The sequence below is a fragment of the Cylas formicarius genome, unplaced genomic scaffold, assembly GCF_029955315.1.
Source record: "Cylas formicarius isolate icCylForm1 unplaced genomic scaffold, icCylForm1.1 PGA_scaffold_6__28_contigs__length_40554024, whole genome shotgun sequence".
NCBI lineage: Eukaryota > Metazoa > Arthropoda > Insecta > Coleoptera > Brentidae > Cylas > Cylas formicarius.
This window is the reverse complement of record NW_026844347.1, coordinates 36,880,852-36,897,851: the sequence shown is the minus strand read 5'-3', so window position 1 is coordinate 36,897,851 and position 17,000 is coordinate 36,880,852. Positions and strand designations below refer to the sequence as shown.

At 34.4% G+C, this 17,000-nt stretch overlaps 2 protein-coding genes across 4 annotated transcripts; one reads left to right on the top strand and one right to left on the bottom strand.

Moving 5' to 3' along the window:
* The first annotated feature begins 16 nt into the window (after positions 1-16).
* On the top strand, positions 17-13,269 carry LOC132702889 (regucalcin-like). Of its 3 annotated transcripts, XM_060671744.1 has the most exons (8): positions 1,088-1,269; positions 4,087-4,435; positions 8,169-8,250; positions 8,313-8,497; positions 9,145-9,339; positions 10,050-10,259; positions 10,442-10,565; positions 11,868-13,269. In XM_060671744.1, the coding sequence occupies exons 1-8, from the start codon at positions 1,217-1,219 to the stop codon at positions 11,909-11,911; spliced, it is 1,242 nt and encodes a 413-aa protein (XP_060527727.1). In that variant the 5' UTR covers positions 1,088-1,216; the 3' UTR covers positions 11,912-13,269. The 3 variants fall into 3 exon arrangements, with proteins under 3 accessions (XP_060527728.1, XP_060527727.1, XP_060527726.1); XM_060671745.1 differs by lacking the exons at positions 1,088-1,269; positions 11,868-13,269 and adding an exon at positions 17-125 and having other exon boundaries at positions 10,442-11,849; XM_060671743.1 differs by lacking the exon at positions 11,868-13,269 and having other exon boundaries at positions 10,442-11,848.
* On the bottom strand, positions 10,415-16,906 carry LOC132702886 (zinc finger MYM-type protein 1-like). Its single transcript, XM_060671738.1, has 2 exons — positions 13,283-16,906; positions 10,415-10,553 (listed from the first exon to the last, which is right to left on the bottom strand). The coding sequence occupies exon 1, from the start codon at positions 16,295-16,297 to the stop codon at positions 14,144-14,146; it is 2,154 nt and encodes a 717-aa protein (XP_060527721.1). The 5' UTR covers positions 16,298-16,906; the 3' UTR covers positions 10,415-10,553; positions 13,283-14,143.
* Positions 16,907-17,000: the final 94 nt, after the last annotated feature.

The window sequence follows — 17,000 nt, the reverse complement described above, 5'->3', positions numbered from 1 at the left end:
ATTAAATTTAGAAGTACTTGACACCTTTAAACAGATAGCACAAACACCTAGGCTGGTCGCTTCCACGGTCACTCTTCGCGTCGTAAACTCTCAAGGATCCGCCACACTGGTCGTAATTTTTAAATGTGAGTGAATTTTTCGGAAATAAATTACGGACCGTTGAAAAAAAACGCTAATTTCGACTTTCTCTCGGTTCAATCACAAACAGCTGCCATTATTTTAGGAACATTGTTGGTAACGAAAGATACCAAAAGTTCCTGTTGCATTTCGCTCGGTTTTCGCGTTCGGAAACTCGCTGTGAAAGGCGCGTTCGGAAATTTGCATTTATCCAGTGATCTCAAAGATGGATCGTTTATCAACAAAATTTCAATTTGGACCAATGACCTAATATGAACTGTAAATTACATTCCGGTTTGAACTTGTCACGATATACATACTGCATGCAAAGAACAATAATATTAAACTAACCAAGATTAGTGCCATAAATAATTAGGGGTTGGCTATCTGACTTATCGACGGCGTCATCAATACAATGATTAATTAACTTAATTAATTTTTAAAATTGTCTGTCGGCATTTAACGCACCAAATTTCGATTCGATACGTTTTTATATGATCAACTGCAGGCGGTGCGATAAAAACGGACTTGTCCCAATACTTTTAAATCAATTATTGTTGGTCATTAAGTTATTCTCTACGAGGGTGCCACTAAAAGTGTTCATAGAGCAGATACGTTTCTAATGACGATTTAACATACTAGAAATATGCCATACATGAACTAATTACGTATTTTGGTAAAAAATAAACTTTAGAAAATGGAACACGAAAAGGGGAACGCAACCAAACGCAATATTTCAAAAGAACTGCGTGGCGATCACAATAATTTCATCAGTCACGTTTGACAAGGAAGTAGCGTCTAACTTCCTATAGACGTTGTGGGCGGGATCACTATTCGCCATGCCATCATTTCTTTTAATAATTCGCGTTGTGGACTACCTTACGTTTTTTTCTTACGCAACAAAAACTGGGTATAACCAACCGACCGTTAAAATTATAGCCACTTTAGAAATAATAAAATGCAACGTTTATTTAAGTCCATGTTACAAAACGGTTCAGTCCGCACTGTTTTCACTTCATTTTGCGTATTGCCTGGCTTCGTGCGTCTTTAATCTGCTCTTATATTGTGAGCCTATATCCATTCGGTAACAGAACACAAGATGTACTGTGTTGTATTGTTGGTGACTTGCGGATTGTTGCCACATCTTGGCCGGTGAGTTGAAATATCTGTGGTTTGTTCCAAATCAGAATTAAAATTTCGTGGGTTTATAAGTAAAGGTGGCTCGAAAGCACACGCTGCACTGAAGTAGATGCACTTATATAGGGAGATTCGGGGAAAATCTGATTAAAAATAGCTTTAAAAGCGGATGGAATTGCGTTTTTTTCTTACATCAAGTAGTCGGTGACCGTATATCGCCGCCTATGTCGAATTGTAGAATCTCAGTTGACGTTTCACAAGCAAGAGATTTTCAAAGGGTTCAGGTTAGGCTTAGTTGAAGAAAATATGCATTTTTAGTATGCACGTACCTATACCTTGGTTCGGTTATTGCTTGTTCGAATTCGTAACACTAAAGGGGGATATGCAATGATTAATTATTAAAATTATGGCGAAATCATTTTCAGCGACTACGGGGACGTCGAAGCCGTGTATAATCCGGGCGAGCGAGAACGAAAAAGAAAAAAACGTTGCGAATTTCTAAAAAATGTGGCGACAGAACTTTTGCAAAATTTTTGAGGTCAAGGTGGCGTTGTTTTTTAGAAACGCTCGAAAATGGCTAGTTTTTTTTTTCGGCTAACCATACCCCGTTATAAATAGGAGTCCTAAAATTTCAAATAAAAATATTTGTAAATTTGTAAAATATTTGTAACGTTTTCGAAAAAATGAGATAAAGTTTCAGTCTAGTAAGTAATATTTTTTTTATTTTGGCAGAGGGTTAAAATATAATTCGATGTTGAGGAATATTTAATACAGGTCATAAAAAATATTGTGTGCGCGTACCTTAAATTGAAATTTACATCCCTTAGTTGGTACCATATGCGTTGTTGCCAAATCGATTTGTTGTTGAAAATTGTTTTTCTAAACTTCTAGTTCGAAGTATACAAGATGTCGCATAGCAAATGAATATATTCTCCATGTATTCAAGGTGCTGAACTGTTTTTTTTATTATGATTGCGAAATGTTGTTATCATATATATAATAGAAATATAGAGGCCCTGCTTATGCCGATAATAGAGGAACTTATAAAGCAACTATACAATTTTTTTAGGTCTATTAAAAATACTCTTGCGCGAGATCTAAAACCTCGCTTTTAACCAATGACCTTGAGGCATGCAACAACCAAAAGGGCCGCTGACGGATTACCAATAAGTTTGTATGCGGCATTTTTACGGCAGTATTTTTTTAAAAAAAGTGCCTAAATCTCATTAAATGTTCTGGGAAAACTAGTTAAGTTTGTGGAAATGGCTGCTTAAAAAGAAAATAGTGCAAAGTGCAAGTTAGTGGGTAAAATGTAGATTCATGTCCGGCAAATCATTCCCTTTTCTATGGAAATATCAATGCCGTAGGGCCACTATATTATGTAATAGCTATATGGTTGTTATAAATAAATGGCGAGAAAACTATGTCGGTTACTTTTAACCAATAAAATCCTGCGTTCAGCAATTAACATGGCCGCTGACAGTTCGCGAATTCCATAGTTTTCAATTCGGTTGTGCAGTTTGTAAAGTTTGGTGATTAGAATGAAAATTGCGCCAATTGCAGGTTAGTGTGTGAAATATTGGGGACATGCGCGTATCATTTCCTTTAGTATTCAGTACGAAGATGTCATGATCAGGTTTATCACTTTTACTGAATTTACAGTCCATGATTATTAAGAACTTTATGCACCTCTTATGAAATTTCACAATTACCTCACATAACGGGTTATAGCCTATTTTTTTTTTTACATTACATTAAAAGGTTAGGGTTTCTTTTCTTATTTAAGAGAAGTTTTGTGATGCGGGGGGACTTGACGTGAACCAAGAATCGTAAATTAATAGGCCTAAGTCCTGTATTGGCCCGTTTACTATGTAAATGCATGGAAATCATTTGAAACTGACCCGGGTTTTGATAGATTTTGAGTATTTTGAGTAGATAATATAGCATTTTGTTTGGATAATCACTCGTTATTTCCATTTAATGTCAACATTAAATCGTTTTAGTACTTATTTAATAATTATTGGGAAGTAGCGTAGGGTAGGGTAAAAATAATACTATTGCAATCAAGTTTGGCTTATATGTATTATATTGAAATACATATATTAATTAAATATTAAAATAGTTGTTATTGCACCCATACATGGCACACCTCACCTAACTATTTTTTGATGTTACTTATCCCACTGAAAAAGGTAAAAGAAATGTATTTCTTACCTTTACCTATATATATATATATATATATATATATATATATATATATATATATATATATATATATATATATATATATATATATATATATATATATATATATATATATATATATATATATATATATATATATATATATATATATATATATATATATATATATATATATATATATATATATATATATATATATATATATATATATATATATATATATATATATATAGAGGACTTCGCTTACGTCACAAGCGACCACGTGCGATCGATGATTTTTTCGAACGTATGTCTTATGGGATTGGGCAATCCTTATTAGGTTTACGATTCTTGGGTGTGAGATCAACCCTCCGATGAGGTCCCAGGCAGAATGTCGATGCATTGGATGTTTTTAAGATAAACAAGAAAGAAACTAGTCAAACAAAAATACACAGAGCGTGACATTTCAAGTACAATGAAATAAAAACAACCCTTTGTTTAGTTCCTAATTTCGCCGTAAGTAGCGTGTAATGTTGTAAGTTAACAAGCAAAATAGGTTAAAGAAAAACAATACCACAATAGTCGCCAACACTATATACGGCTCATTATTTCGTAAGCTCTCTGCTTTAAGCTACAAAATTTATACAGGGGGCAGCAAACTGGTGCACCCACGTCAACCGAACAACCGAAACCATACAAATTAAAAGAGGCACCGAATTTCAACACTCCGGGTGTGTACCAACTGACTCCCCCCGTGGACCACGCCGAAGGCCCAGCATGGGACGGCAGGAAGAACGTCCTGTACTACGTGGACATCCACAGCGGACGGGTGCTCAGTTACAATTTTTTCACGCGATCGGTCAGCTCGATCACACTCAACGGCCAAGTGAGCCCCGTGATACCCTCCAAGAACAACGAGAACCTGCTGATAGTTGGGGTGAATCGGACATTGGTGGCGCTGGAGTGGGACGGCGAGAAGGAACTCGGAAACCAACGGGTAAACAAATGTCGAACCCGTTAACGTTATATACAGGTCGTCCCCTCGCGAATACGCTATTTATACTTGCCGTCGAAGAGCACATTGGATATTTCTCAATTTTTCCCATGCGGAATCGGTTTGGGTCCCAATTTGGAATTTTGATTTTTAATAATTTACCTATTTATTTAAAGAAGAATATTGAGCCTTGAGGAACGTCCGAGGAAGCAATGTATTCATGGGAAGTGTGGCGATCAACATAGACCCACTAAGTACGGTTAGACAACTATTAACCCATATTATCCCATGCATAAAAAAAGTAAAAAAATACTTGTGTGAAATTATTTATTTTGTTGCACATGTGTCAGAAAAAAAAATAAAAACTCGAAACATACAAAAAATACTTAAACGAACCACTGGGAAAAAACAGTAAATAATGTTTTAGGGCACATAAGATGTAACATATAATTTATACATAAATATACAAAAGAAAGTTCAAATTCGACAGAAAACAACTAAAAGAATCAACGCATAATATTTTATGGTGCGTGAGCGCACCACTGGTAACACCCGGTTTCATTTTTGGTGATATTTTACAAGGCATGAAATATGTATTATTAGCATGAACAATCATGAGGTGATCTTGATTATCATAACGCACTTTATCTATGGCAGGTGCAAGATTTCTTTGAGTAATTGTTTCATCAATCACTTCGTCATCATTTTTTAGTTCCTTACATCGGATATAGGTATGTAAGTGTACTCAATCTGACCTTTCTTCTATTCGACAGTAGAAGCAAGCCTGTCGTTTGCAGAAAGCAAACGTCTTCTTTTGAATTCCAGAGTTTCATCATCTGATGAGTCCCCTTCAGGTTCAGTAGTTGATGAATTCCAGAACTGTTGAAGGACAACTGTATCATTCGGTGTATGTAACTCGACAGTTCCAACTATATCAGTTGGCTCCCCAAACTCTGTCATCGTTCATATCTTCTTCGTCAGTCAAGGTATCCAAGTCGGGTGAAATATAGACCGCGTCAATATGTTCTATAAACATTTTTTCACGTTATTTTTAGCATAAATTTATAATGCATAAGTATACGTAAATCCAAATAAAACTTACGACTTTCATTGTTATTGTCCTCATCTATCACGATCTCCTCCATAGCCGCCTCTAATTCCTTTTAAGTCAAATACCTCGGAAATGGCATATTTTACGAACTATAACGTTCAATGCACAAGACACAAACTAATGCTAAAGAACACGCTAATTGGTGGATCTTTATTCTACATGCGCTAACTTGTCTAGACTTGCAATAACAAAGTTTTGTTTCACAGATAAAACCAGTGGTGCATTCACGCGCCAGTAAATATTTTCAAAAAATAAAGCATATTGAATATAATATTCTCAATGTATGTTTTCTGCGATGTAATCTACATGCTATAGACTTAACAAAAATGGCAATACAAATCCAAAATATTTTTTTACAATTTTGGATTTACTTGAAAATATCATACAAATTCATGTACCGCTTTTGTTAACTTTTGAAATCATATCTTTCCTTTACACATAAATTAGCGATTTCTACGGTTATATGTCCTTTAGTAGTGATGATAATAAAATTTCTAAATGGATGTGCAAAAATATTTGCTGGATGTGACAAAAAATCATAGAATAGGTGGTGCATTAACGCACCACTGGGACAAAATGGGTTAAGAAAACAAATTAACAAGCGATTCGGAAAAGAATATATATGAAAATATATATCACCGGGCTCAGAAATACACTGAGACTGAGTCGGTAAATTGATAATAGTGAATTTTGATTCTTAACAACATGAAATATTTTATCCTGTATTACAATTTGTTACAATATCTAGTGTTTATAAAATAGTTTTTGGTTAATCATGCTTATTTTTCAATGAACTGAAGTGAAACCCACCTTGACGCAAAAGGCTTTGTCGTTACCGAATAGTATTGGGCCAATACCATTATTAGATATTGAAGAACAAAGACGGCGTTGGCACATTACTGATCGCATTTATGATTTTTATCCCTGTTTTCATTGACAAGTTGTCTGAGTAATTTCGTTCATCACTAATACAGGTTGACAAAAAACCAATTATTATGAAAATAAAAAATAACATACCTTTTTGAAGATATAATTATATTTATAGTTATGAAAATATAGAAACCAAATACAGAACACGAACAGTTTAAAACAATTACATACTTAGGAGAACCTAGCGAAAAAGTTTCAAAACATTTGTCAAAATGTGATTTAAAAATATCTTTCAGAACTAAAAACACAATAGGAAAATGTTTAAAAAACAATAAATCGAAATGTCTAAAATCTCAAAAATCAGGTGTTTACAGGTTAAAATGTCCTAAAATTTATATTGGACAAACAGGTATATAAGAGCGTTTAAAAACAATAGTCTAGATTCTAATTATGCTACACACTTAAACACAGAAAAACACATTTTTGACGACAGTTTTGATATTTTACATACAACCACAAAAAGTAAAAAATTAAATTTATTGGAAGCCATGGAGATTAACAAAATGAGACATTCAAATGTATTACTTAACGATCAATTAGATTTAAATACCTCTCCTTTACTGAACTTAAATTCTCGCAACAACATTAATTAAGGTTTTATGGTCATTTTTCGGTATATATAGTAGCAGGTAGTTTGTAGATATTACATTTGATAAAGACACGGTGTTGTCGAAACAATTGTCATGTCATAATATATAATTTCGTGAAAATCTGAACTTTTAGTTCTTATTTATTTTGATAAATGGATTTTCATCAAGTAAAAGCCACCTCAGTTCAATTTCCCAAAAATTTTGCATTTTAGATTTTTAGAAAGACGACTGTTATATTTTTTTATTACTTTATTTTGTCTGATATACTTATAATGAAATAATGATTTGGGTGTTTTAAACATACGGTGGTCAGTTTGGATACTTAAATTATAATTCCGAATTGAGATAATTTATAAAAATAGAGTAATAATAAATGGTCTCTATCGGTTAAAAAATAAATACATTACTACAAAATAAAATAGACAAACTCATAATTAAAAAAAGGGAAGAAAAAAATTACTGAAAGAAAAATAACACAAACACAGGGAAATTGACCAAGGACAAAATAAATAATAAATAAAACTAAGATTAAAAAACATCATTTTACAACGTTTATTGATTGATTTGTTGGCGAGGTTCACCACATGCAGAGCAAGTCTTTAGGATGCAGAAACGCATTTTGTTTTGAACGTAAAAATGTATAATAAATTGCCCATTAAACTGAAGGAGATAGCTAATCAAACAAAATTCAAATGCACTCTGAAAAACAAATTGCTACGCCTCGCCCATTACAATATTAAGGTTTTTTTTTGTGATATCTTTTAATACGTATTCGTTCTTTGTTATTGTTTATATATTTGTTATTATATTGTAATTATACTAAGATAATTTTATATTTTTATATTCGCATTATACTGACAATATCCAACATTTCTAACTCAAGTCTTATGGAAATAAAGCTATCTTTATCTTTATCTTTATGAACTTTTAATTTCTTGATATGACAGATTATACTTTGCTTTAAAGTGAAATTTGAGTATCAGGCTACTTGTTTTTTTTTACATAATAGTAGAGTAAAAGATCGTCTAAATATTATTTTCTGTGGTCAAACTAAACATTTTACGTGAAAAAGTCGACCATAAGCCCAATCCATTGCATGTTAAAGGTGCTCACCACAGTGTCCCAGCAATTCCCTACCAGTCGATTCAACGACGGCAAAGCCGACAAAATGGGGCGCCTATGGATCGGTAAGGGCAAAAAAAAACATATTTGCCCGGCGGCGGTACGATTTTATATATAACGTTGTCAGGCACGATGGGTTTCGAAGACGTCTCGAAGGGTACACTGACGCCCAACGAAGGTGTGTTGTACCGCGTCACGAAAGACACACTCATCAGTCCCAGCGTCAAGGTCGCACCGGTCAACATAAGCAACGGCATCGCTTGGACCAAAGCCAACGATAAAATGTATTACATCGACACTCCCACCCGACAGGTAAGAAAAATTCCGATAAAAAGAGATTTTCTTCCACCACCACTGAATACGGAATCTTTTTCTATGCTCTGTGACTTTCACGACGAGACCATGCAGATCTACGTGACCATGCAGATCTATAAATCACGTTTCTATGCTTAGTTGACAGAGTTAGGTTAGTTTTCAGTATTTATTTATTACATTCGCAACTGGTCGTAATATCCCGGTCAGCTGGATTTTACACGCCCCGGTCACTTCTGTTTTGTCTTCCGTCCCTGGCTTTCCATCAGCGATTTAAAATTTGAATCTTTCATTCACTCTTTTTCGTGAGTAACTATAAATTCTATCAAGTTTTGTTAAAGATAGATAGCTTGCGCAATAGCCAGGTTTTTAGAACTGTTTCTAAATTTCAAATTTTAGTTTGTAGCTGTGAAGAATTAGTTGGCACTACTGACTTTTTTGACAGCCGACATCTCTGCCACGTTTCTGTTAATATGATTTCAGTTTGTTTTAATAATAAAATAGTAAAAAGCACAGTTTTTCCGTGAGTTTATTTGGACACTATCTAAGACGTCCTCAAGGATTGTTAATTCTATGGTTTCCACCCAGTTCTTCTTCTCTGCGTTCGATTATCTCCATTGGTAGCTTAAATATATTGCAACGGTTAGGTGATCGAGTACGATTTCGATGCAGAAAAGGGCGACATTTCCAACGGGAGAGTCGCTATCGACGTGAGCAGATTCCCGACGCTCACCGGCAATCCAGACGGCATGACGATCGATGCCGATGACAACCTGTGGATAGCCTTGTACGGAGGAGGGGCTGTGATCAAAGCTAACCCGAAAAACGGTCAACTGTTACAGGTACGAAACGTTGCAGCTTTTCGTATTTTAAAAATATTTAGGGAAGTCAGGTCTCTACATATAGCTACTAGAATTATAGAGGCCTATGCCGAAAAAAAGGCGGCTAGAAATGGTTATCGTTGTCTTTCTCTTGCTCAGTTATATAAGTGGGTGAATGGAGTGTTCTTGTTTGATCAATTAAATAATATTTTTTTAAAATATTGGTATAAAATAAAATTCGGAATAATCCAATTTTTAAAAAACTTTGGAAAGAACCACATGAAAATTAATTTCGTTAGAAATTCAAAATATTCAGGTCTCTCAACTTTAAAAAAGTTTGTTGACCTGAAAATGGGAGTGTGTATTTTTTCAGGAGTATTATTGTTTTTTCACAAAGCCTTTTCTTATGGGATATCTAGTAACTCTTAAAGTTACACTTTTAAGAATTATTTTTAAGTCTACGAAAAACGTTTTGCGCCTACTTACACGCACAAATTCGGGAAGAAGATAGCTCCTAATTTTACCTGCCAAATTTTCTGCAATTTGCTAGTATTTTATAAAAAAAATACATGTAGAAATTGCATCGTGTCTGTGTGTGGCGTAAATGCAATTTGCTTCGCAAAATTCAGCAGTTCACCGTTTGTGATCATATTTCTGCAAATCCGTTCGCCTAACCCACATTTAGTCTGTGGTGTAAACCTGGGACCATAGACCACATATCTGTGATTAAGGTCGTTCCGATTCCGTCCCGCGACGTGACGTCCGTGGCGTGGGGTGGTCCGAACCTCGACGTCCTCTTCGTCACCACTTCGAGGGTGTCGTTGACGCCGGCGCAGCGCAAGGAATTCCCGGCCGCGGGTAGCGTGTTCGCCATGTTGAACGCCGGCACAAAGGGACTGCCTATCTACGGGGCGGACCTGGTGGACTCGATTAGACGCGGGGTAAGCTCAGCAATTTTGGTTTTCTACGATCCGAGGAAGAAGGTCAACATTATAACCTAACTTGTAGTTGTTGTTTATTTACGTTTATTTTCGATGTTTCCTTTTTGTGCCGCTACTAAATTAACTTTCAGGGGTACTGTATAGGTATATGTTTACTCAAATCTAATCTTTGATTTTTGCAGAATTTATTGGCGGACTTGATCCTCTCCACAAACGATTTATTTGCGCCCCCGGTATCGAACGATATCACGAACCTGGCGAGATCAAATTTGCAAAAAAAGCCGGAGGACCAAACTGCAAATAAACGTACGTTTACCGCACTAATTTATTATATACTCTGTTTCTTAATGCGAGAGAGTTATAAAGCCCGTATTCCATAGGCGTATGATCATTGTCAAGGGTCGTGAGAGTGGTAGGTAGAGGGTCATGTAGTTTAAAATTAAAATTACAGGCATTGCCGACAGTTGTTCGTGTTTCTGAATTTGTTGCTGAGAAATGTAGTAGTAAAACTGCTCTCTCTGAATATGAGCAAATTATTATTGTCAATGTGTTCAAAGCCCGCTAAAACTCAACCATCAGAGTTGCAAAAATAAATAAATATAACTGGAGTTTAACCTATATATCAACTTGGGCATGAGGATAAACGCAATGCCATCAGGTCACCAAAGAAAAGTATGGGAAGAAAAGAAATTGTAATAAATAGGGATGAAAACACTGCCATCAGAATAATAATTTTAAATAAATACTTACCTTAGACAAAATAATGTCTGAAATGAAAAAGGACGATTTGTGTGGACGATATCGTGGAAAACCTTAGTTTATATTACGAAAAAACTCAAAACAAAATCATTTTTAATAGAGAAAGACGAAAACAAGAATATTTGTTGTCCGGACTCACATCGGTAGCAAAAATGAATATTTCAGTGTTCGTTTTCAATCAAAACGAATTGGAGAGTATCACGAAGACATGAATACTGATGGTTTTGAAGACTACTCTTAGAAAAAAATTACAAAAATTACATCATTCATTGGCTTACTAATAGCACTTTCAGAAATATTCTGCAAAGTGGAAATTTGTACGAAATCTGTTCTCGACAAAATGCCTTTAAAAGGAAGCATTATTTATAGAATCACACCTTTTCTAAAGTGAACAACTTTGAAACAAGAGGGAAGAAAGCCAGTTGATTTTAAACAATGGAGTGAGTGCGTCGAACATGTGACAATAATAGAAGAAAAAATGTGAGAACCTTATAACAAGCTACAAAACACTTTAGAGACCATTATTTCTCTCTCATCTGACTACTACGGAACATGAAAATGTACAAATGAAATTCTATTGTAAATAGTAATTGTTTTTTTAATAATACTATTTATTACTTCTATATAAATTATTAATGACTTAATAGAATAATTATAATGTGTTTAATTATTTTTATGACTTTTATTTCCAAACTCATCTTTTAATGTGATCGTTGCACTTCATCTGAACTTTACGACATAACGTGTAAGTTGTCCGCCATGTTTGGAAATTTAGATTTTGTTACTCGCTCGCATTAAGAAACAATGTCTAGTATATCAACGTAATCATGTTTCATGTATATGTTGCAGCTTTTTGGATGACGATGCTGAACACGCTACGAAATATATTTTAAATTAAATTAAAATGTCGAAAATGAGCTCGTAGTTTGATTTTCCCTTGTTTCTCAGAGGCAGTTCGAAGTTCTTCCTCGAATAAACTGCTCAAAATAATTGTAAAACAGATTTTGAAGGTCTATTGTACACAGCTGATGAAGGGAATGTTGAAAAGTTTTTGTTAGAAATAGCTGTTAAACTGCTCTAGCTGATATTACCGACGACATACTTGTAGCAATTGATGATCACGAGGTCAGTGCACTGTTAGTGTTGGACTTTACCAAAGCGTTCGATACGATGAATCCTAAATCTGCACTATATCGGATTTGACAAAAATCTAACAACTAAGTTGTTTCTTGTCCGATGGAGTTCAAACAGTATTCTGCACCGCTCTTTGTTCGACTGGGTGTACCGCAGGGTAGTATTTTGAGTCTCTTGCTATATACTATTTATTCTTCTAATTTTGTGCGGTCGATACTCTGAGATTTGTTATTCATTTCCTGTTACTAAAATTATAGAAGCAAAAAATCTGCTTCTGATTATCTGCTGCAGCTTAACCTGACGTCAGTGTTACTACATGTCAATAAAAACATTTAAGCAAATGTACAGAAGATATCTATTTGGAAGTCATACTTTAATTCCGTTTATCCTCGCCATTTCCTTCTGTGACATATGATATACACTAGGCTTGAACAATATCTGGTTCTTCCCTTGTTGGCCATGTATTAAGAAAAAAACGCAGTGATTTGAACTGAATTTTTAGTACAACAATGAATGTATAGATTATTGGTATAATTTTTATTATATTTATTATTTCTAGATCATTATTTTCACAACACGTTATAATAATAATAATAAACGCTTATTATTATTATTATAAAGACTTTGCATCGCGAGAAGTTCATTAAATATGGTCCATTTGGGCTGTCCTAGAATTCTCTTCAATTTCAAAGTTATTCCACTGATTAAAAAGTCCGAAATCTCAAATTTATGTGACCTGACACCAATTAGTAACCTACCAGTATTAACAAGTCACTAATAATTATAACAATGAATTATCATATTAGAGAGCATCAGTCGGGTTTTTACACAGAGGTTTGGTTGTCCGATCGCATTACTAAATGTCACAGATGACATAATTAGAGCTAAGCGAAGTTCGCAATACCCCTTGATTATTCTAAAGCCTTTAATAGATTCAACCACGAGTTGTTACTTGCAATTATTACGCAACGAACTCAGTCACGGTGCCATTACCTGTGGTGTTCCACAAGGTGCGATCCTTGGGCCTCTCTTATTCACTATCTATATTTTGTGACATAACATCTTTACGATTTTGCTATATACATATTTACGCAGATGATGCTGTACCTTTCACACAATAAACCACTCACCAACTTATAATAAATGAAGATTTAGAAAGCTAAAACAAAACCGTGACAAAGATTCAAGGTGAGGAACTAAAACGCCCCAACACTGGTAAAATTTTGGCACTAGACTTCGATACTAATCTTCATTTTGAACCTCATATGAACAAGATGATACGCACTGCATATGGCAACCTAAAAATGTTATTTCCAAACAGACATCTGTCAAAGTAATCAAAAACAGAGTTGACTGATTCGTTGGTTTTAAGTCACTTTAATTTTTGTGATCGAACATGATATAAGTTTTTCAATATTACTTTCAGTGTCCAGGGGTTGAACTTGAACTTTTGCTAATTGTTTCTTTTGCAACCATAAGCCCACATACCAACAATATACGCTACATATATTGCGTATATACCGCTAAAATACTTTTCCGTATATACGTCTTTAAAGTATGCGCTCTGAATATACCTTTAAGAATATTTTAAATTTATTTAAATGTTCCACTTAGAATATTCTTTAGAGTTGATTTTTTACAAACGAAAAAAGTGTCACGTGATGTGTTCTTAGGTGAAAATGCATTTGGGGGCGGATAGCCACGTACTGTCGAGCCATTTTCTTTCGACAATGATCGAAATCAGCGGCGACGCGTGGTTCCATATTTAGGGGCTGCACAACGTAAAATCAAAAAATTGGCGGCCACGCGACGACGCCGAAAAATTTTTTTGCGTTATTCAAAGGCCAATCAATAATAGAAAACTATATCTCAATTAAAAAAATAATAATAAATAACTTACCCTGCTGTCACCGATGAGTACTAACTTTGGCCTCGCAAAAAAAAATGTTTTTATGTACATAAGTAATAGTTTTTATCAAAGATTTTGTATTTCACAAACACGTTTTAAATTGAAAATCAATACGTCTGTCCTTCTTCGAGATAAATTCTTCAATCACTAATTCATTAAAATTTGGAATTTCTTGAATCATTTGTTTCTCAATGGATAACATTGCGAGGGCAGTCAACCTATTTTCACCCATTGTACTTCTAAGAAAAGTTTTAATTCTTTTTAATGTGGAGAAACAACGTTCCGCTTCTGCAGTTGTCATTGGCATCGTAACAATTGCTTGTAGTACTGAAAAAGTCTCTGAGAAATCTGTTTGCAAATTATTTTCAACTAAAAATTTAAGTAGGTGGACTGCTCCTGAAACTTCTCTAAAATCTGATCTTTTGTAGATTATTTCCGGTTCCGTCTTCAATTTATCTTTGTTCAGAAAAGAAAAATTCATAATTGCTGAATTTAAGTGTTTGGTGGGAAAATTAGTTGAAAATATCTCGAAATTTTCAACTGAAAATAAGTGCGCTACTTCCAAATGGCCAGTGAATGAATATCTTCTTTTGATTTCTGCAAGTATAGTATCACATACTTCCTTGGCTTGCACAATCGTAGAAACATAAGAATGCCTCTCTTCTGTCTTTCTTCTTTTTCTAGTTTGACTTTCATCCATGTTTGCTAATTCAATTTCCTTTATGGTGTGAATTGTCTCCCGTTCTTTCTGTATATTTTTTTCAAATTCATTAATACATCTTTTTACGGTTACCGAATCAGTTGATCTTTTTTGCAGTTGTGAATATAAAATATTGACGTGAGGCATTATTCGATGAAAAACGGATAACCAAAAAATAAACTTAGGATCATACAATAATCTTAAAAGTGCGCCTGCCTTCGTGATTGTATCGGATTGTCTGGATGTGGATTGTATTTTTTCCATACACTCTATAAGTGCCTTCCGGTTTTCATATACGGTATTCACAGTTCTAATTTTGAAGTTCCACCTGGTAGCAGATGCACTTGGAACTCTATTTCCAACCACTTCATCCAGTATCGCAACTCTTTGTGGTGAATTTGAAAAAAAATTAGTAATGTCACTAAGTTCGGCAAAAAAAATGCGTGCATTTGTATTTATGCTTGTTGCCTGAGACATTATTAAATTTAACTGGTGTGCATAGCAGTGGATGTAATGAGCGTATTTAAATTTATTTTTAATAAGTTTTTGAACACCACCTTGAGCGCCACTCATGACGCTTGCTCCATCATAACTTTGGGAAATTAATTGATCCGGATTTTTTAAAACATAATTTAACGCTTCTTCTATGCAGCCAGCTAAGGCAACAGCATCATGTTCATTTGGTTTTACAAATGTCCAAAATCTCTCAACGGGGCTGCCATTCGGTAATGTATAACGGAAAACTATAACCATTTGAAAAATATTTGAAATATCACTGGTTTCGTCACTCATAATAGATACAAATTTTGATGCCGCAATTTCTTTTTTGATATGTGCCTGACAAACAGAGAGCATACATTCCAATAAATCGTTCTGAATGTCTTTTGATGTTCCTTTAAATATGGTGGCTTGCTGCAAATGATCCCTCAGTGCTATATCGAGTTCAGCAGAAAAATTAATGAGTCCCCTAAATATACCAGGGTTTACAGAATCTTCTTTTTCGCGATGTCCGCGGAGGGCAAGTTCAAACGCACCACAAAATTTTACACAGTTTATAATTTTTGATAAAACATATCTATTATTTTTTACTTGGACATTATGTTTTTCTATGCTTAAACGATAGACACTATTTAATTGCTGTCTAATATCTTGTTTTCCCAATAAATTAAATCCTAATTTGGCAGATAAGTGTGATTTAGAATTCTGTTGTTTTTTAATTTTTTCGGATAAATGAACTAAATCTTTTACTCCGGATTTTGTCCATTCTGATGGATCTGATGCCTGATCGCTTGAAAATAATAAGCATGGAAAACAGTAGAGACTATTACTCACATCACACCCGCACAACCAGTCAGTTTTTTCATACATTTCTATTTTAAAAGTACGTTTATATTCTCGATTTTTGCATTTAGTTGTATTAATAATTAACACATTCGGTTTGGGACGTCCAACACTTTTAATTTTAATTTTTTCTTCCAATGGAAGAGAAGAAAATTTAATTGTCTTTAAATATTGCACGTTATAATTGTCCGTCATTTTAACAGAGTTTTAAAACTATTTTTCGAATACTAATTTTCAACACGCACGCGTCATCGGCTATTATATTTGCAAACGCGAACTACAAGTGCACTCATTACGTGTGCACACGGGCCAGCTTAGATCGGTAGACCGCCGCGGGAAACAAAGAGTGCGGGCGGCGGATGATTGACCAATCAGATCTATTAGTTCCATGAGCAGTGAACGAAGCATTTTACGATCGGCGGAATCGGCTGCTGGCAAAGGGGGTTTGGAGTTTTGTTTATACAATGATTTATACCGGCGCGGCGGTCGCGGTGACGGCCGATAAGAAATTCCTAGTTTTTTATGTATTAATTTCAATTTTATGAATTTTGATGAATCGTTTTTTTTTATAAATAGGATTAAGAGAATTGTAGGATATAATTACATAAATAATTTTTTTTCCGAGCGGGCATTAAATTTGGGGGTGCACGTGCACATGTGCACTTATGGAGGAACCGCCACTGATCGAAATGAACCATAATTCAAATTACATATTCATTTTAAATGGATTAAATTTAAAATGTTAAAATTTAACAAATTTTATATTAACTTAACAAACTTAAATTCACCAATCATCTTACCACTATAAAATCTGCGCCCTTATCGCTATCCCTAATTCATGGCAATTTACCGACCATCTTTTATCTGTGAGGCATAACTAACCAACTTAATGATAATA

Bases quoted from the DNA above. Each gene is read 5' to 3' on its own strand.
- LOC132702889 (XM_060671743.1), top strand. From the start codon at position 1,217: ATGTACTGTGTTGTATTGTTGGTGACTTGCGGATTGTTGCCACATCTT. The intron at 4,436-8,168 runs GTAAACAAATGT...TGCATGTTAAAG, and splicing joins AGGAACTCGGAAACCAACGG to GTGCTCACCACAGTGTCCCA. The intron at 10,260-10,441 runs GTAAGCTCAGCA...TGATTTTTGCAG, and splicing joins TGGACTCGATTAGACGCGGG to AATTTATTGGCGGACTTGAT.
- LOC132702886 (XM_060671738.1), bottom strand. From the start codon at position 16,297: ATGACGGACAATTATAACGTGCAATATTTAAAGACAATTAAATTTTCT.